The sequence below is a fragment of the Hibiscus syriacus genome, unplaced genomic scaffold, assembly GCF_006381635.1.
Source record: "Hibiscus syriacus cultivar Baekdansim isolate YM2019G1 unplaced genomic scaffold, ASM638163v2 tig00001349_pilon, whole genome shotgun sequence".
NCBI classification, from domain to species: Eukaryota; Viridiplantae; Streptophyta; class Magnoliopsida; order Malvales; family Malvaceae; genus Hibiscus; species Hibiscus syriacus.
The window spans coordinates 120444-142956 of NW_024061867.1; the positions used below are offsets into that span (position 1 = coordinate 120444).

Sequence of the window (22513 nt, forward strand, 5' to 3'; positions counted from 1 at the left end):
TACTCTATGAAACCGTCATGCAAGGTCAATGGTAGCTGGAAAACCACCACTTTGTCCAGAAAAAGATGTCAACCTGAAAGGTCATTCTTTTAGATTGGCAATGGAAGCATAATCATATTGGACAATTCTTTAACAAATATTATCTAGAAGCTATGCTGTCTTGAATGGAAAAACAAAACATAGTTTAACTTAGTAACGTGTTGGAAGTTCACGTCAGCAAAGATTGAGTGATTGGTTAAACTGGAGAAACTTTTCTAGCGTGGTAGGTCTAAATTTCTTTAAAAACTTGGTAAGAAATCGTCACAAAAGATCTTTGAGTTAGCATACTGGTTTCTGCAACTTTTATGACTCAAAATGTGATCCCCGTTTGCTTATTGTACCCGCACTCACTGCACTCGAATTCAACAGCCGAGAACTAAACAATTACACTTAAACTAAAAAAAAATACTTTTATGGTTCACCCTAAAAAGAAGAAAAACACAGCTACTTGTACAAAACAAAGACAAAAGAGCAGAACTGTTACTTATAATGATGAAAGCCTCCATTGCTTCTTATATTACATAGATATTTACATATATAACACCATAATAACGTACATTACCAACACTGGACAAAACCCAGATCACCATAAAACATTAACAGTGAACAAAAACAAAAGAGAACCCCATGTTGTTACATGTCTCTGTCCATAGAAGCTAGTGGTCGTCAAAATTTATGAATTAGTATCCGTTGATAGGCTCCGTTTGGTCCAACACGGCCATCCCCTCCGAAACGTCGGCTAATGACTTGAGATTACATCGGATAAGAGCCTCTACGAAGTAGCAAGTTTCGTCCTGGGTGTTCCCTTCCGGCACATCGACGACGAATGATTCTATCACCATTGTTCCCGGCCTTCCTTCGATAACCTCCGGATGAACCGTTATGATTGAAGAATAATTCTGCCATAAAAAAAAGTCAACAAAATCCGTACCTCTTTTTTTATTCTTTCGAGTTGAAACGACAGGGGGGGGAATGAAGTAAAAAGGAGAAAGAATAATTGCTATATAGTTTTTACCCTGAGACGGTGGTCGCCGCCGACTATTTTGATGCCGAGAATGTGCTCTTCGTCATCAAGAAGCTCTAATCGTTCGGTGCTGGTGGTGGCCGGAAGGCCGGATTTAACGTTGACTTCTCTAACACTACCAATTCCGAGGTCCCCTTTCATTATGCACCTGCTCACAAACGGCTTGTACTTCTGCGGCTGATCAAAACGCCTTACCAACGACCATACCTTTCATAACATAATCAAATCCATAACCACTATTATTACTTGCAATAAAATCATTATTTAAAAAAAATAACAGTACTTAAGTAGTTGCCTTTTCTTTAAAAAAACACTCCTAGGTTTATTCATTTATTTCTTAAAAATTTCAGACATGAACATAAATTTAGCAGATCCGGGGGAGAAAAATATGATGAAGATTTGAAAATGCATAGAGGCAAAAACATACGAGATTAACAGGAGCTTTGACATGTTTGACCAGAGCAGAGGAGCACTGGTCGTCTCTGATGGCGTGCCGGTGATGTCTCCGTATGTACTGCGCCTCCATCATACCGTAAGCATCACGACCGTTCATTTCTTTTTCTAATTCTGATCAGTGAACAAATATACCAATTCACCTCGATACTGTCTATATAAAGTAGAAGCTGCAAAAATTACAGGAGAGAATTACAAGACAAAGGAAGGAAGGGAAAGTGCTACACAAAACTTAGGATATAGCTTTTAGTTCAAGGTTTTAAGGTTTTTGGCTTTGGTTTGCTCATAACTTGGCTTGGCAGATTATCAATAAAATGAAAACGCTATAATTCACCGACAATTTATTTGCTTTTTTATTTTTGTTGCTCGAAAGCCTGATTTCAGCTTTCCCATATGGACCCACTCTCTCTCCAAATTGCACTTATCCTCTTCCATTTGTTCCTTTTATTATATGTGGGTGTGAACAAATATAAAAAGATATTAAAAATTATGTAAATACTTAATTATTACTTTTTAATTTTAAAACAATTAGTAAAAATATTAAATTCTTATAAAATGATTTATCATCTGTTTTTTTTTTATTTTGCGCTACATTTTGTGCTTAAATATTCTTTAATTTTTTTATGTTTATTATTAAATTGGACGTTCTTATGTGTTTTTTGTGGAGGACAAAGACTTCTAAAATATGTGCTTAAAATGGCCGAAAACAACATTTTTTTGTTCTAAAATCAAAATTGGAAGAGTGGGCATGAATTTAGGTATGAATAGCTGACATGTGAGTTAGTAGTGAACGGCTGAGCATTTCAAGCACATTCAAATTCAAGATTTAGGATTTATCTTTTTATTTTTAGGATTTAAATTTAAATAATTATCTTTTGTATTTTTTTAAGATTATCTTTAGTATTTGTAGGGTTTTAGAATGCTATAAATATCCACCTCGAGTAAGCCATTTTTTATATATCTAATTCAGAAACAATTCTTTCTTATTCTTTTTTTTTTAGTTTTATAAAATTACTTTCTTTTACTTTGTTAATTTTACTTTCAAATTTTTGTTTTTAAAATGCTAAGTACGACTTTTTTCATGTTTAGCTAATTTCTTTTTTAAACTGCGGGTAAAAGCGAATACTCAATTCTAACGAGAGAATTGAATATCACTTCAGTAACTTCAGAATTTTTCTCTCATTCCTATTTTATAAAATCAAAACAATTTTTCAAAACTAAAGATAGACTTTGATCTCGGATTATTATCGCGATTATATATATATGGGATGAATTATCAACTTATAAAAAGCACATTCGACTTCATGATAACACAACTAGCAAATTGATTGCTAAAGAGGGAATTGAGACCGAAAACATTTTGTATGAAAACAACTATCCAATTTGATTTTTATGCGCTTAAGCGGATCCTAATCTACAATAATTAATGTTTGACTAGATTAATTTCCAAAATCGGAATAAAAAATAGTATTGGGTATTTGGTATGCTATTTCAGTCTCATAGATTATTATCGCAGACAAAGTAACTGACGTGAATTCCGAAGGGTAAATCTATTTCGACGATATGAAGAATTTAAGTCAGAGCTATTACCCAAGGTTGATTCAATCAATCGATTTTTTCAGGTTTTATTTTCCTTTTTATTTTCTTTAATCTTCTTTCAAATCTTTTTAATTATACTTATATTTTATTATTTCTCTTCAACACCCTCATATTTTATTTATTTTACTTAAATTCACATCAAAGGTCAAAATCAAAAGCTAATAATTTCATCCATTGCATTCCTTAGTCTATGTGGAAGCGATCCTTATTTCTTTTGTACTATATTTAATTTCTTTTATTTTATTTCAGAAGAAGAAATATATTTTTGACGTGCAAAACGAATCTAAAATTATATTTTTATTTTTTAGAAAAATTCTTTACTTTTCAAAATTATAACAAATTCTTTAAAATTATAGTTTTGCAACAACAAAAAAAAGGTCATACAATTATAAGAAATGCCAAAATTTTATAAAGAATCTAAAATTTTCAAAATACTTTTTAGAAAATGCTAAAAGTTATAATAAATAGTATTAAACTTGGAATTTTCCAAAGAAAAGTTAAACAAATCAAACTTTCTTAAAGTTTTGGGAAGAAAAAATATCTGTCCAATATTCATTAATATTCATATCAAATCACAAACTTAAATGAATATACACAAGTGCACATCTAGTGTCTTCTCGTCCTCCCCGCATCGTCACACATTTAATATATGAGATGAACTCGAATGTACATTTGTCTAATTTACTTATGGTTTACAATATGATTTGAGTTTTGGATAAAGATAATTGCGTATTGGTTTCTTTCTAATTTTTTTTTAAAAAAATTAGAATTTTATGACACTAGTATACTTTTGAAGAAATTCTTGTGGGTAAAAGTTAAAACATTAATTTGGGACTCGTCCGATCGACCACCTAATTCAAGGACTTGTGTGGTACTTTTATCAATTCTTTTTGTTTTTATTAACTACAAAATGGAAATTTCATCAACCCAAAATAGAAATTTCCTAAAATCTGCTGGCATCTAATTTCCTTCAGTCTAATTTATACTTTTTATTAACTTTTCAATCTAATGCATTATGCATATAGGGTTTTTTTTTTCTCCTTTTATTATAAATTAAATAAATAATTTGTACAGGATAACATATAACTAGGAAAAAAAACAAGTGGGAACGACGTCGTTATGGATATTTTGGCAGTATCCTGAGGGGCAGAGATGAGGTTAGGTCAAGAAGTGGGTGGCAGGGAAGTGTTCCCACCACTAACCAATGGGGTTCCAACAACTCAGTGATTTTAAGTTTTTATGGAAAATTCAGGAAGGCATCCCTGGTGTTTTATTTTTTGCGCCATGTTCAAGGTTTCTCTGATCCTATAGAATCCATTAAAATTCCTTAACTTTGAGTGGAAGATAATTACATTTTCTCCCCACTTGCTAGAGCCGGGACCTCCATTTCCCTTTTTTATTAATATCTTATTTTGCGGTAGTTCGATTCGAGTGCCATTACTATATAAATATCCCAACTAGATTTAGCCTTCTGATAAAATAAGTAAATAAATACCTAGTCTTGGAATACGTGTACTTATTATTATTATTATTCCCAGGCACTTGCTCGTACTAGATTATCTAACCCCGTTTTCTATGTAAATTGTTGTTTACCTTAACGGCCGTGTACTTTTTCATTACATAATTTTAGATCTTTAAGGTTTTATCTCATACGAGTTATGGATATTTTTTGTAAAATCCGTTTTTAAGTTGGATTTAATTGGTTAAAGAAAACACTCCAAGTGAAGTAAAAGAGATTGGTGGAGTGGTCCAATTATCAACATCCATCCACATCGTGTATGTATTAGATTTCGACTCATCGGTTGGAGACGACTTTCCAATCACTGCATGCGTATGCATGCATAGATTTAGATGTATAAATTTGAGGTCTTGTGTAAATCTTGGATAACAACTTTGATTTTAAAATTATATTGGTTAAGATAAAATTATTTATAATTTTATTATTTTATTAGGACACAAAATTTTTAACTTCACTATTATCACGTAGTTTTTTTTTGTTATTATTACTAATCATTGTTTTGTTAGAATTTAATTAATCAATACAAATACATAATAATGGAATTAACTCGATGACCATTTTAATTGAAACTAGCTTAACAAATTACACAGATTAGTAGAAAATGAGCCCTCAAAGATTTCAGAATCTTAATTTTATTTAACTGTGTCGAAATTCAATTGAAAAATTTACAATATTTAGTAATATTCATTAATAATGGTTAAAAGCACCTTTTTATCTACATTCTTATTGGATGGCTAACAGGTGAAAGACACGTTTCGAAACGACCGAAAGAGTGTAGACTTTTTTTCTGTCTTTTTCCTTATGAACCATTGATGGTTTAATAGTCCCTCAACTTGGTTATTTTCTTTTCTCGTACCAATGAGTGATGAGTGTAAGCCAGGCGTTAATCTCTCATTTCACCCTCATTCTGAAAGGACAGTCCGAAGACAAGGTGAAAATTGTGTTTTGTCCTATTGTGTAGGTGTGAAAAAACACTAAATGATGAAAGAGTGGGACATATGGTAATAAAAGTAAGAAGATTAAAGATAAAATTGTAAACTAAACTCTTTTATGTTGTCTCTTTTGGGGGAAGCATGCATTTACTTAATTAATAAAGCTTTGAACTCACATGAATCGAAATTCAATGTTGATGAAATCATATTGGACCGCTAAGTTGATAAACTAAATCTAACAATTTATTATATTTCAAGAGTCACTTATATCTAATGTATAATTTTTAATTTTACATCCTTTTAAGATTGAAAAAAAAATCAAAGTCTAAGATTAATTTTTAATTTTTTTCCTGTGAATATCTTATTATTTTTTATTGTTAATATCATCATTTGATTTTCTCTCATCCAACGATCTTATAAAAGTGTAAAATTTTTTAATTTTATATTATATAATTAAATCATAACTTATATATATATATATATTCATGGAAATTATATTTATTTTATTTTATAAGACAAACATATCTTGTGAATCACGTTTTGTTTTTTGTGAATAAAATGGAAAAGCTTTTAAACTAAACTACGCTGAGGCTTCGTCATGCTGCAGCAGTCTAGCACAGCTTGCGGGTGGACTGGTGAGGTAGTGTACCTCTAAGTCCATTGGTGACGCTTGTTTGGCCAGTTCATCCGCGACTTCGTTGCTTGTTCTCTGAGTGTATTGAACTATTACATTCCAGTCTCTTCGTAGTAACTCGTGTATGTATAGTTAGGAATGGCAACGGGTCGGGGTCGGGGTCGGGGCGGGTTTTGTTCACCCCGTCCCCGATCCCGAAATGAATCCCCATCCTCGACCCTGACCCGATCTCCAACGGTTTTTTTATCGGGGCGCGTCCCGTTAGAAATTTTTTTTATCCCGTCCCCGACCCAAAATATTATACCCAAACCCAAATCCAAAAATATTTTATATATAATTAATATAAAATATATAAAATATTATATATATATATATATAATCGCGGTGGGGATACCTTGCCCCGAACCTGAACCCGAAAAAATCCCCGATACCCGACCCGACCCGAACTTGGACGGGTTTCTGGTTTCCACATCGGGTTAGGGTCATACTGCCATCCCTATGTGTAGTGCTACTACGGATGGGAACTAAACCCGAATCAGACGGGTTGGATTAGGTCAGATTTTTTTTAAAAAATTTGAGGTCGGGTCGAGTTTTTTAAGTGTGATATTCGGGTCGGGTTCGGGTTTAGGGTGAAAAATACTAGACCCGACCCGAAAAATATATATAATTTTACCTTATATTTAGGAATAATTATAATAATACCCCTCTATATATAATTTTTTTTCAATTAAGTCACTGTTTTTATTGAATAAATTTTTTTTTTCGGGTTGGGTCGGATCTCTAAGTCATATATTTGGGTTGAGTCGGGTGGACCAAAAACCCGACCCATGCCCATCCCTAAGTGCTACTGAGGGTTCGCTCTATCTCTTGTTCGGTTGCGTTAGTAATTTAACTGCACCCATGCTGTCAAGCTCTACTACAGGTTGAGTTATCCTTAGTTCTCATTGTACAATTTCGTAGATTCCGCACTGTACCCGTTCCAATTAAGGCGTGAATGAGTGTAACTTTAGTGGGTAGTGGGCGGGTGTGGATTTAGAAAGTGGTACATGTCGCGGGGTAGTGGGCGGGTAATGGGTTTGAGACCTTATCCGCCCTGCATCCGCCCGCCCACTAAATACCAATTAAATTTTAGATCATTATGAATTTATGTATAATTTTAGAGATTAATTTATAAATCTTTTGCATAGGATATAACTTATAATTTAACTAAATATTAAATATAATTTTAGAGACTAATATTATGCTTCTTAATGGACTTGTTTGTTTTATGTTTGTTGCTTATATATAACTTAAGGTTGTTGTCAGGAGGGTCTAGCGATGTACGTCTCCAGTTGGGTAGTGGGTGTGTGGATGATTTGAGGATGTACTCGCGTGAGCTGGTGTGGATTTAAAAAATTTACCTATCATAGGTGGTGGACAGAGGATAGATTTGAAAATATTAACTGAGTATGGAGATAGAGGAAGGAGTATCTACACCCGACCCACCTGTTTGACATCCCTAATTCTCGTGCACTCATCAATCCGATATAGGCTCCGCACAGTTCAGCATCCATTACTGTGCATACTCCTATGAATTTATGAAAACCCATAATCCATTTTTATGTATGGTCACGTATGACTCCCCCGCATTTAGACACTCCACTGTTCCGATCACGGTAACGTCAGTGTTGACTTTATGCCATCCTAGTGGAGATTTGGACCAGGTGTACTGGCCCACTTTTGCCTTCACTGGTTTTTCCTGTCAAATTGTTTTTGGACTATTTGATGGGGTCATCAGCTGCGTTAGAGAAAAGGATTTGATTGAGCCTGATGGTTCTAGCAATGAGTCGAAAGCTATGCCATTCCATGCTTTCCAGAGATTCCAAAGTATGGACCCGATCACCCGAATAACACCGCCCAGTTGTGATCCTCGAGTGCATATTAGCCGTTGTTAGTTAAGTTCGAAAGGAACCACAACCTGATATCCAAAGACATAAACTCATGAAGTTTATCAGGTTTGATAATCACCGTCCATATGCTCAAAGCTTGGGGGCACCACCGTAGTAAATGGTTTAAATCTTCAGGCGCTCGCTGACAAACGGGACAACTATCATTAGATGTGAAATGTCTCCATTTTCGTTCGGCATTTGTCATGATCTTGTTCTTGCAGACGAGCCGCATGAATATCTTGACTCGTTGTAGGCCTTTGAAATTGTGTAAGTTATTCCAAAGGGTCTCTTCCTTATTCACGTGTGGCCCCACTCAGATTGCATAAGCTGATTTAATGGTGAATTACTAGTCCTTGCTTACTAACCAGCCTGCTGAATCGTTAATTAGCGTATCCATCGGACCTTTCACTGCTGCTACTCTCAACAGCAAATTAACGGGCAGTAAATGTTGGAATTTATTCCATAGCCAGCTGCCTGTGCTATCAACCATTTCTGCTAATGTTTCGTTCCCTACTTTATTCAAATCTTGTGCTTGGACATACGTAATTAGAGGGTTTATGCCTTCAATCCATCGGTTACACCAGAAGTCTATTATTCGACCATTCCCCACGTTCTAGATTAAGCTTTCTTTTACGTCATTCCAAACTAGGCAGATGGTTTTTCATACAATGGATGTATTACTGTTTTTTTAGCTCTTCTGGTACCTACTCCTGGCATTTGTATATTTGTAACATTCCAAAAGTCGGGTTAGTGGCTAAAATGAAAGTCTTTGAAAGTTAGTGATCAATTTCATAAAAGATTAAAAGTTCATGTACTTAATTGGAAAATTTTTGTTTTAGAGTTAATAACAAAGTTTGAAAGTAGAAAGAGTATTATGGTCATTTGATATAAAAGATTTTTATTTTTCCCTTTATAAGAATATTAAACACGTGGAAATAATATTGAGTTAATCGATTGATGGAATCGGCTAAGAGGAGGTGAATTGACAATTAAAAAGTTAGTGGAAGCTTTTGCAGAAAATTGAAAGAAGTTGCACAGCGATTTAGAGTGGTTCGACTTTCTCAACCAAAGTCTACGTCCACTACCTTAGCTATCCACACTAAGAATTTTCCAACAAATTCACTAATTTGTTCTTTCTTTTGAGGTCAAAGAGATAACCTTACAACTCCCTCAAGAATATACCCCAATTCTTGAGAACACTCTTTCTCAAAGAAAAATACACAAATTTGCAAACTTACAAGGAAACCTCACAAGGTAGATTGTTTGCACAATTCTAGAACAAAGAAAAGAACACTCAAGAATGAATACAATTGAGTACAAGTAGTGTTCTTGAAAGCAAAATGAATATTGAATGAAAAATAGGCTTGAAGTGCTCAAACAATGAGTTTGATGTTTTCTCTTTGATTCTCACTTGATTCTTGTTTCTTGTTATTTCTTGTTGTTGACCAATGGCTTCTAAGCTTGTTTAAATACTCATTCAATTAATTATGAACGTTGGGGATGATTAGTGGGGTCAATAGAGTCGTTTAAGTGTGAAAACAATTAATAAAATCAGTTGGGAGCGTCAGTGCATCGATGCATACCCAAGGTGCATTGGTGCATCAAGTGTAAAATTCAAATATTTTGACCGTTGGACCCTTAGTGCATTGGTGCACTAAGAGTGCATCGATGCATAAAATGCATTCGATGTTTCAAAATAGCCTGAGTGCATCGATGCATGGCTCGTGCATCGATGCATCAAATGCATTCGATGTTTTCATAAAACCCTGAGTGCATCGATGCATGGTATGTGCATCGATGCATGAAATGCATTCGATGTTCAATTTATTCCATGGTGCATCGATGCATGGATTGGTGCATCGGTGCATCACTTTAAAAAATTGATTTTAGGCTTGATTTTGGTTCAAAATACTTTGTGAAAATTGTTTCAAAAATATATTAAGTATAAAACACAATTTTACACATTTAGTAAAGTTTGAAATTGATCTTGAAAGACTTGGAGTAATAATTTGATATTCGAGTAATTAAATCGAATATACTTAGAAAATCATTTATAAAATCTTAAAATTCATTTATACTTAATTTGTTATATCGAAACATCAAAATGTTTTCAACAATCTCTCCTAATTTGATATAAAAAAACATTTGTGTAATTTTAAGATTTGTTTAAGAAAATTATTTTTGAAATCAATTTTGAAAAATTACTCCCCCTTACTATAACACTTTTCTCCCCTTTTTTGTTAAATCAAAAAGACTCTAAAACGTTATTAAACAATGTTTGAAAAATATAAGCCAATTAAGTTATTACTTTAACGTTTAAGCTGCTAAGATCACAATCAAAAGAGAGATTAACCATTAGGTTTCATAAACAATATTCATAAACATGTAAAGGATAATTGGTTATATATGTAATTATGCAAAAATTAATAAACATTAAGCTCAAATTGAACGTTAAAACCAAACCAAATATAGATAATAAGCTTAAATATCCAAACATATAAATCATAAATCCAAACAAATGTCAAACTAAAGAAAACAATCCCAAAGCATTCAATATGTTTTAACAATTAAAGTTCTAAGTTGTTCCAAAACAAAACAAAGTCTACTCGTCCATAGAAGGATCGGGAGGAGGAGGAGGAAATTGTGCTTGCATCTCAAGAGTAAGAGCATCCATACGTGCAAGCATCTCCCTTTGAAACTCCATCTGTCGAGCTTCCAAAGTGTCTAAGCGATGATTTACCACTTCGTGAGTATCAGTCAAGTGGGATTCGATGGAAGCATATCGTATATCAAATGTCTCCAAAAACGAACGAAAATATGGAGGCACTTGATCCTCTTGTGGAGCTGGTTCCAGTACAGGCTCATCGTCTGGTACGTGATCGTCGATATCTTGCATAAGCTGTTGAAGTTCGAGATCATTGTCAGCAGCCGGATCCGGAGGAGGAGGAGGATCACGAGAGGAGCTAGGAGCAGCTCATGAAGAACTCGCTCCCGGAGTTTGCTTACCGGGTCGAAAGACCCAAAGACCGGTTTCCTCGTCTTGTTTCCAATTCGCTTTCTTCAACGATGTGAGATTGATTTGATTTTGGAGAGGGATGGGATTGTCGAGAGAGACGTTTAGACCGAGTTTGCATCGATGCATGAAATGCATTCGATGTTCAATTTATTCCATGGTGCATCGATGTATGGATTGGTGCATCGGTGCATCACTTTAAAAAATTGATTTTAGGCTTGATTTTGGTTCAAAATACTTTGTGAAAATTCTTTCAAAAATATATTAAGTATAAAACACAATTTTACACAGTTAGTAAGGTTTGAAATTGATCTTGAAAGACTTGGAGTAATAATTTGATATTCGAGTAATTAAATCGAATATACTTAGAAAATCATTTGTAAAATCTTAAAATTCATTTATACTTAATTTGTTATATCGAAACATCAAAATGTTTTTAACAAATAGGATTAAAGGAAAGAAAAGTTTGGAGACTTGGTTCTCTTCTTCAACCTCGTTGCCTTTAGCTTTATTTTAAAGGGTGAGTTTTGGTAAACTGATTATTTCTTGAGTTTTAAGCTTAGTTTTGATTTTTGGTGTGTTAAGAAAGCTTAATTAGAGAGTAAAGTGTTTTGAAACTCCAAGACAAATAAGTTATGAAGGATTAAATATGAAGAGTTTTTAAGTGAATTGATGAGGAAGAAGTTACAAATGGATTTTTAAGTCAAATTTGACTTGTCAAGGATCTAATTAAGAAGTTAAAAGTAATATAAGTGAATTAAGAACATGACGAATAATTGGCAAGATCTTTAAATTCAAAGGTTTTAATGAGATATTGGATGATTTGATTAGTTAAAATGATATAAGATGGTTTGAGTAGGTATATTTGAGTTTAATGAATCAAGAGAAGCAAATAGAGTGGAAGTTAGATAAATTATGGAAAATTTTCGGGTGAAAGAAGTGAGTTCTGGGCATGGGGTATCGGTATTGTTCATCCAGTACCAACACTTCAAAGCTACAAAGAGTACAAATTGAGCTTAGAGTATCGATACTGAAGGAACATTATCGATACCATATGATTTGGATGAGAACTTTTAAGAAGTATCGATACCTAAAGGGGTGGTATCGGTACTGGTTGAAAGGGGTATCGGTACCAAGGTGGAGGTATCAATACCATTCTTGATATGAAATTACAGAATCGAAAATGGGTATCGATACCATGGAAGGGTATCGATACTACAAGCATGAGGGTATCGATACTGTAACAGTAGTACCGATACTACTTAAGTGGGATTAAGAAAGTAGTGCTTTGGTTAGTTTATATTCGTAAGAATATTTTTCGAGTAATTCGAATCCCGATAATTTTTGGATTGTGTATTCGTGTAGATATCGATCGAGAACAAAGTCTGAACAAGTTAACCATGTAGTAGTTGTCGAGAAAGAGATAAGAGATCGGTATTGATCGGTGAGGCCAGATGAGTGCATCTTATTTTGATATAGGATTATATGGAAATTGGACTTGTGATAAGTCTATTTCCTATAATTATAGTGCATGAAATCCTGAATATAGATATGTGAATGACATGAATTGTATGTATGCATGATTATATGTGTTGATATGTTTTTGTATGTGTTATATGATTTATGTAAAAAGACTATTATATGATAATAAGATAATATAAAATAAGTTAAGTAAATATATGATCATAAGAGAACAAAATATAAATCATATGATAATGAATTATGAGAATCTATGAGAATAATATATATAAATTAGGGGACATGAACATAAATGATGATACGAACCTATAAGATAAGTGATATAGGTTATATGTTATGGTATAGATTACATGATATGTATGAATTCAAGCTAGTGTAATAAACTATGTGAACTGGTATATATGATTTATGTGAGTAAATGGAAAAGTGAGATAAGATAAGTAGCATTTACTTATAGGATAATATGAGATTATATGAATATGTAGTATAAACTCTATGAGGAAGACTTAGGTGTTATATGATTTAGGCCTGGAAATGAACTTAAGATATAGTCCGGTGGAATTATTAGGTGATATAAGTATATGGTATTACTATGTTAATTATATGAAAGAGTATACATGAGTACATGTGTAAGTCTATATGGTATTGATAAGACATATGAGATGATATGCTTATGTGATAACATGAGAAAGTGAAATAAGTTCAATGACATTGAACTATGTGAAAATAAGTATATGTGATATGCAATATATGACAATGAGTTAGGAGAATATACAAGAATATTATATGATCTATGTGATAAGAAGTTATAACACTACATGTGCATATGTGATAAACATAAATGATTATGCCCATGTTATGTGATATGAGAACTATATGTATAGTTGGCATACCAAGAGTAGAGGATTACATAGGTCTTTCGGGACATACACGAGGTCCTTCGGGATAGATTTTCACATGCCACTCAGTGGATTCTTATACGAGTTGTGGTGACAGCATAGGTGCACAACCTCAAAGTACTCGCATACCTTAAGTTCTCAGGAATATACATGGGCTAATAAAGAGATAATATAAATAAATTGGGTATGATGTTATGTGTTTTTCTTTGTGAAATGATTTATGTATCATATGATGTATGCGTTGTTATGATATGAAATGTATTACGTGAATCATATGTAGTTATGTGTATTGTTTGGTTAAATGAATCATATAATAGTTAAGAATGTTAAGTACAAGAATATATGACTAAAAGATATGAATGAATATAATAATGATAAGGAATGAGGTTAATGATGATAATGACAAGATATGTAGATGTATACAATTGACTATACAAAATGTGATAATATTTTGTTTGATATCATTGATAGGAAATTTTCATGAATTGTTAATTAGTTAGGGTTTCATTATATGTTTTATTATGTCTCACTAAGTCAAGGACTTAGCGTGTGAATGTTTCACACGTAAGTTTCGAGAGGATGAAAAGGGATCGAAGACATGCAAGACATGTCAGCTTCTCTTTTATAAGAATCAGATCAGAAAAGAATTGAATCATATGTATTTTATAATATTGATTGCAATTGGCATGTACATAAAGATTTAGTAGATTACGCTCTGATCAGTTTCGTAAAACTACATAATTATTTTCAATACAAGGTATTCAGTTTTAATGTCAATTTGAATTATCAGCTATTTTGAAAAAGAAAACGTTTTGAAAAGTCAATGTGACACTTCAGACTCATATCCGAGTCGGGTATGAGTTAAGGGTGTTACATTTAATGGTTTTAGAGCTAAGATTTAGCCGATTCTAGGCTTAAACCGAAGTTAACCGAGTTTTAAAATGTATACACGCCAACATAAAGTGAAAATTTCTGATCTTATGGTGTAAGGAGTATGTTGTCTTGCTAATAGGATTAAATATTTATGTTATATTAGATGTTTGACCATGATAATTTCTCTGAAGTAAAGTGAGAGGCGATATACCTGAGGGTAGTAGCAATTCACCTGCCCCTGGCCAGGCAGGGTGAAGAGTGAATACCTCAGGGAGTGCCTGTAGAAAGAGAAAAAGGAATAGAAACACTCGACTTCAAGAGTGAAATTAGGGAAGGTCTTGCTGTTGTGAATCTTTAGTTAAATTATGTGAAGCTATTGTTAGTATGTCTCCATTGTTTTGAAGTGTAGAAGTTAGAGGAAGAAGTTTAGTTACTATGTGGACAATTTAAAGTATAGTGAACAGATATTATCATGAGAATGATAGAAGATTCAGTGATATGGGTATTACTTTTAGAAAAGTTCAAGAATAAGTATCTCGGTGACAAGTTTATAAGACATATTAAGTCATAGTTTATGAGTTTGAAACAGGGAACCGTAAAGTGTATGGATAAGAATGCAATTTGATAAGTTGAGCAAATTGTTATGAAGCTAATTTAAATGAAAATGATGTATGCAAGTGGTTTGCGGAGGGATTGTGCCTAGATTAAAATAGTGTTATTGGTGTTGAAATTGTTCCATTTTTAAAGAAATGATTAGTTGTGCAAAAGTTTTAAAGAGAGAGCTCAGAATAATTAGGAGAACTGATATTTCATATAGATCAACACTATCAAAGAGAGACAGAGATTCTGGTTTTCAATTACAGACTTGGTTTGAATTAGTTTTATTCCATGTTAAAAGATTAAATCTGATGAAAGGCATATATACTTAAGTAGTAGGGTATGTTACTGGAAGATTAAATAAGGAGATAAGAATGGATATGAAGTTAAGTTTAGAAATGGAAGTGGTGGATTGGATTGAAAGTTCTGCTAGAAATTATGTAAATTAAAGTAGAAGAATTATCTAAAATGGATCAAGTGATATAGATATTGTCGAAGAAGTTTAAGAATGGGTATATCGGTGATCAGTTTGTAGGACAAAGAAAGGTGTAATGTTTGAGTTTGAACCCAGGAAATTGCATTGAGAATGAGTAAAAATACGATTTTGATAAGTTGAATAAGTTATTGTTGAGTTAATTCCTACCGAAAAGAAGTACCTGATTGGAAGAATTGGTGCTAACAAAGTTATGTGATGATGAATGTATTAGTGTTAAAAGATTAGAAAATGATGGCATGTTAAGCTAACCAAGCATGATATGGATTTGGATATGGTTGTGTATTTTGATCAGGTAATGTGATGTAATGAAGAATATGAGTATTCATATGTTTGAGTGAAGCTAAGGATTGATAGAAAAGTTTAAGATGATAAAAATGGATATATGAATTGTAATTTGAATAATGATTTTTCACGAATAAGGTTTTGGTGTAGCTAGTGTTGATTATCAAAGTTAGGAAGATATGATAAAGATTGGTGATCAGGGATAAGAATGAGTGATATGAAAAGAGTATGGGAGAGTAAGGGAAAATATATAACTTAAATTATAAGGATATTTTGATTTTTAGAGTAATAAATGAATAAGGAAAGTGGAAGACAGAGTTTAAGGGATCAATTATGACTAGGATTTTATCGATGCGTAGATTATAAGTTTGATACAAAAGTAAGAAAAGTACGTAGGATTATATAAAGAGATTGTTTGATTTTGTATAGTGTATATTTTAATCATTGATAACCGTCATTTTGCTATCAAAATAATTTCGGCTTCTTAAATAGAAAGGAAAATGTAGTATAGAGAAGCAGGGTCGATACACAAGGATTATGGTTTTTTTTTTATTTAGTAAAACTCTTTGATTTAGAGGAGGATAGAATTCCAGATGAAGTTGAAAAGATATAATAAAATAAAATAAATAATTATAATTTAAAAAGAAAAATAATAAAATAAATAATAATAAATAAAAAGGGAAAATAATAAAATAATAAATAATAACAGTAAAGATAAAAAAATGGTTTTTAAAAGTTATTTTTTAAAATAAAAGATAAAAATTAAATAATTAAATAAATAATCTAAGAGATTGAGATAAAGAGAAACTTATAGTGAAAGCAGCCTCAGACTTTAGCTTTGCCTCAAATTCCTCGGATCATCGAAATAGATTTTTTACTTCAAGATTCACGTCGGCTTACAAGGACAATTCTTCGTTGCCAACTTGGATTGTGTCATTTCAACAATAACTGATTTCGATCTCAGTTTCCTCTTAGCAAACAATTTTGCTAAGTGTGTTCTCGGGAAGTTGAATATGCTTCAATAAGCAAATCATTCTTCAAACGTTAACCATAATAATATCCAAACCAATATCAAAATCGTTTTGATTTGAAAGGTAAGCTCAGAAAACAGAGAGAAAATCCGAAGCGATTTAAGTACCTTACAATTTTCACGTTTGGAATTGAGCCTTCGCTTTAGTCTTCGGCTTGAAAAAAAATTAGCTAAGCATGACCAAAGTCATACTTATCATAATTGAAAAGAATGTGAAAAATAGAGAGAAAAAGAAGATTTTATTTTTAGATGAGAGAGATATGTTTCTAGGCTTACCCTAAGAGGATATTTATGGCCTTCAAATTCCTAAAAATAAGCTATAACATCTTAAATCCTAATTAAAACACTTAAAACAATTTAAACTAAAATATCTAAAAAATAATATTTAAAATAATATTCTAAATCCTAATTAAAATACTAAAACCTATTTAAACTGAAACACCTAAAACAAAGATAAAATATAAAAATAATATCCTAAAACTTAATTAAATTACTAAAACCTATTTAAACTAAAATACAAAGATAAAATATAATGTTTAAAATATTATCCTAAACTTTGGTTTAATTCAAATCTGAATTCCAGCTAACTTTGATTCCGAAAATAAAAAAACTGTAGAATTCTATCCTTTTTATGGAATTTCTAGAATCTGACGTCCTGCATAGAAAATGAATCAAAACGAACAATTAAGCCACAAAACCCAATGATTAAGGAGTAATTTAAAAGTGAAATATTAACTAAATTAAGCACTTATCAAATTCCATATCACTTATTCAATGCTTGCCCTCAAGCATTCATCAATTAATACATCTAAATCACAAGTCGTCATCTTCAATTTCAATTTATTCCTCAAACTTCCAATCGAACTAAGTCCATGATATTTGCCGAATTCAAGTAACAATCAAGTAAATGTACAACCAAGAAAATTTAAAGTAAGCAAGATATCTCAATTAATTTCCAACTTCAATGAAACATGACTCAATACCTCACAAAGGTTCATACATATCCACTCAAAGTGTTTGAGGTAAATGAAATCACTCAAACCGAAACTAACCAAAATATTACCATAAGCTTGGAATCCAATCAAGTATCCACTACGAAAAATGAACATAATGTAATAATCAAGGGATCTTTAAACAAGGTGTAACGGGGCTTAGGTTAGGGTAGGGAAATGCCGAAAAGAAAGGTTTAAAATACCGAAACAAGAGATCAAAATAATTAAGAACAATCCACGAATTAACATGAAGCGCAATAAAGAACAAAACAAGGAAAAAGAATAGATGAAAGACAATTAAAGAGATCGATTTTTCCTTCCCCTTTTTTTGTTTTTTTAACAAAGGGTCTTTTTTTTCTTCTTTTTTTTGTTGTTCGAAACAGTGAACAACTTGTTTTTTTTCGGTTTTTTTTAAACATTGATTTTTTTTCGTGGAACAACAATGATACAAGATCTCAAGTTTCGGCAAGGGTGTGAAAAGATATCAAAAATAAAAAGAAAGACTTCGGGTTTAATTATGAGGTGTAAAACAAAGAAAGGGAAATAGGCTCAAATGTGGTTCACTAGTGGATATATAAACGAGTAGGCTTTTTAGGAAGAGTGGGTTTATTCTAGTGCCCCTATCACATTAAAACATTACGTTCAACATGTAGTCTCAATATGCATTGTGATTAAAAGTTCTAGAATATCCTAATTAGTTCGGCACACACAAGTCAAACAATGAGCAAGAAAGAAAATGTATGCTCGTTAGGCTCAAATCTCACAAGAAAAATTTATATGCATTGAGTCAAGTTCATCTCTATCGACAAAAGCATGAAAAATACTCAACAAAAAATTCACCTACTATATCAATCACTGATCATTCAAATTAAATTCGATAAAAAAAACATGGCCATAATCCAAAAGGAAACAAGAGTATAAAGAGAAATTCAAGACTAGAAACCATCGATCCCAACATATCAACATCAGAATAACTCAATTTCAAATAATTAAACAAGTTAAGCAAAAATTTGACACATGTTTAGCCTTCCCCCTCACTTAATCCGTTTTGTCCCAAAACGTATGTCGAATTTAAAAAAAAAGTGAAAAGGAATACACCCAATCTAGTGGCGACCGTGGCCACGGTCATGTCGAGACGAACCCGGGCGAATGTAAGAAATATTCGATCGGAATTCGAATATGTTCAGAGAAAAATAAAATAAAATTAATTAAAATAAAATAAATGAAAATAAAGTTTGCTAAAAATAAAATAAAAATAAAACGAAAATAAAATGAAATAAAATAAAATAAAAAATAGAACGAAATGGGTTGCCTCCCATCAAACGCTTTTGTTTAACGTCGTTAGCTCGACGACCTGATTTTTCAAAGTGTAGGTTCCTCTAAATTGATTTCTTCGATTAGACCAACTGATGCATTTTCATAATACGACATTAGTCTTTGACCGTTAACTTTAAATCGAACTCCTGAGTTATCTTCAACTTCAACAGCACCGTGAGGAAATACTTGAGTTACTGTAAACAGTCCGAGTCATTTTGATTTGAGCTTTCCTGCAAAAAGTTTAAATTTGGAATTAAATAATAAAACCGTTTGACCGACAGAAAAAGTTTTAAAAGAAATTATACTATCGTGAAATTCTTTTTTTTCTTTAAATATCCGAGCATTATCATAGGCATTTCTTCGGATTTCCTGAAGTTCTTGAATGTGCAATTTCTGAGCTTCACCAATTGCATCCATGTCCATGTTACATTGTTTAACGACCCAATATACACGATGTTCTAACTCAACTGGTAAATGACATGGTTTACCGAAAACAAGCCGGTATGGTGACATCCCAATGAGACCTTTACAAGCAGTTCTATATGCCCAAAATGCATCGGTTAATTTTAAACTCCAATCCTTTTTGTCTGGTTTAACAATTTTCTCAAGATTTGTTTTAATTTCCTGATTTGATATTTCTGCCTGTCCATTTGTTTGTGGATGGTAAGCGGTAGCAATTCTTTGAGTTACTCCAAATTTCTTCATTAGCGACTCAATGACTCGGTTTATGAAATGTGTTACTCTGTCGCTTATTATAGCCCATGGCGTGCCAAACTTGGAAAAAATATTTTTCAAAAATTTAACTGTAGATTTAGCATCATTATTTCGAGTGGCCTTAGCTTCCACCCATTTAGAAACATAATATACAACTAAAATAATATAAGTATTTCCAAATGACGAAGTAAAATGGCTCATATAATCGATTCCCCAAACATAAAAAATTTCACAAACCTGTATAGAATTAAGTGTCATTTCATTCCTACGGCTTAAATTACCTGTACGTTGACATCTTTCACAAGTTGTACACAACATATAAGAGTCCCGAAAGATGTTAGGCCAATAGAAACCGCATTCAAGAATTTTATGGGATGTACGTTTTGGTCCAAAATGACCACCGCAAGAGTAAGAATGACAAATTTGTAAAATTGAATTTACCTCGCTATCGACAATACATCATCGAATTACCTGATCCGAGCAGTGCTTCCATAAATAAGGATCGTCCCAAATATCGTATCGGGATTCCTGCTTAATTCGATTGATTTCAAGTCTCGGCAAATCTAATGGTAACTTACATGTGGCTAAATAATTAACTATGTCCGCAAACCATGGGGTTATGCTTTACGCTACCATCAGTTTTTCTTCAGGAAATTCTTCTCTAAGTGGTGGTTCGGATGTAGAAAGGGAGTTCGACTCAAGTGATCTGCTACAAGATTTTCACATCCCTTTTTGTCTTTAATTTCCAAGTTAAACTCTTGTAAAAATAGGATCCATCGGATAAGCCTCGATTTTGCCTCCTTTTTGGTCATCAAATACCTTATAGCTGCATGATCAGAAAAAACAGAAATTTTAGTGCCAAGCAAATAAGATCTAAATTTTTCTAAAGCAAAAAGTTCTTTTTCCATAGTCGAATAATTTTTCTGAGCCGAGTCCAAAGTTCGGGATGCATAGGCTATGACATGTGATTCTTTCCCTATTTTTTGTCTAAGAACGGCTCCAACGCTAGTATCTGATGTGTCATACATAAGTTTAAAGGGATGATTCCAATCTGGCGGCTGAACAATTGGAGTTGAAATAAGTTTTTCCTTTAATGAATCGAAAGACTCCTTGCATTTTGAATTAAAATCAAAGTCTTGATCCTTTTGAAGTAGATTGTATTTGTGCTATCTTTGAAAAGTCCTTAATAAACCTGCGGTAAAATCCTGCATGGCCAAGAAAAGAACGAATTTCCCTCACAGTTGTGGGTTAAGGAAGTGAGCGTATAATATCTGTTTTAGCTTTATCAACCGCAATCCCTTTTGAGGAAACAATATGACATAAAATTAACCCTTTATCAACCATAAAATGACATTTGTCATAGTTTAAAACAAGGTTATATTCTAAGCATCTTTTAAGCGCATTAGTTAAATTATCAAGACATTCATTAAAAAATTACCATAAACCGTAAAGTCATCCATAAAGACTTCGATGCCCTTCTCCACATCTTCTCCACATAGTCGGAAAATATACTTACCGTGCATCTTTGGAAGGTGGATGGTGCATTACAAAGACCAAATGGCATTCATCTATATGCAAATGTACCGAAGGGACAAGTAAAAGTCATTTTTTCTTATTCCTCTGGCACCACTGGGATTTGAAAAAAACCTGAAAAACCATCAAGGCAACAATATTGAGTTTTTCGAGCTAATCTTTCAATCATTTGATCTATAAAAGGAAGAGGAAAATGATCTTTTCGAGTAAGAGAGTTCAATTTCCTGTAATCAATACAAACTCACCATCCATTTTGAACTCTTGTGGGCACTAACTCCCCTTCTAGATTTTCGACCACTGTGACTCCCGTTTTCTTGGGAACCACATGAATCAGACTTACCCAATTACTATCCGATATCGGATAGATTACGTCAGCATTGAGGAGTTTCTGAATTTCTTTCTTTACTACTTCCATCATCGGTGGATTTAATCGACGTTGTCCTTCTCATGATGGCTTTGATAAATTTTTAACAATTTGACCCTCGAAAATGGGTTACAAAATTGAATATACATATTAAAAACACCAAAAACTATTATAAATTTTTGAATATGCATCATGGGTTACAAAATGATAACTTACAAATTATTAAAAATATTTTTAAAAAGATATATTATATATAATATATACATGTAATATATAGGCATGTCATCAACACTTATATAGTTATACAAAGTATTCTTACAAAAAACAATTGACAATGAGTGTCGGTACAAGTGAGATTCAGGAATTTAAGCTTGTAAGGTCAATTGAATCCTACTATCGTCTCTCTTGGTGGACAATATGTAAATTCCTATGTAAATTTCATTTGTGTTTTAGGTATGTCTTGGTCTTGGACTGGGGGAGTCACCCTTTACCTAAACTTTACCAATTCAAAAAATAATAATAAGACTTACAAAATTTAAATTAGTCAAGATTTACAAATTTTGGATTAGTTGAAACTCACTATGTTTTCTAATTATATTTTATGTTGAAATTTATTATAAAATTATCTTTTAAATAAAAGAAATTAGAAAAACACAATACATTTCGACTAATCAAAAATGTATAAGTCTCAATTAATTTGATTTTTTCAATTCTCGATTAATCTAGTAAGGGCACTTAAAAGAGCAACATCCTATAGTTATGGGATTATTTTGTAACTTTTATATTTAAAGGATTC

At 32.5% G+C, this 22513-nt stretch overlaps 1 protein-coding gene across 1 annotated transcript; it reads right to left on the bottom strand.

The window, feature by feature from the left end:
• Positions 1 to 530: 530 nt before the first annotated feature.
• Positions 531 to 17838, bottom strand: LOC120125678 (abscisic acid receptor PYL9-like). The gene is made up of 4 exons (XM_039144046.1): positions 17834 to 17838; positions 1491 to 1618; positions 1055 to 1270; positions 531 to 938 (listed from the first exon to the last, which is right to left on the bottom strand). Exons 2-4 carry the CDS (start codon positions 1614 to 1616, stop codon positions 720 to 722), a joined length of 561 nt encoding a protein of 186 aa, XP_038999977.1. The 5' UTR covers positions 1617 to 1618; positions 17834 to 17838; the 3' UTR covers positions 531 to 719.
• Between the last annotated feature and the right edge of the window lie 4675 nt (positions 17839 to 22513).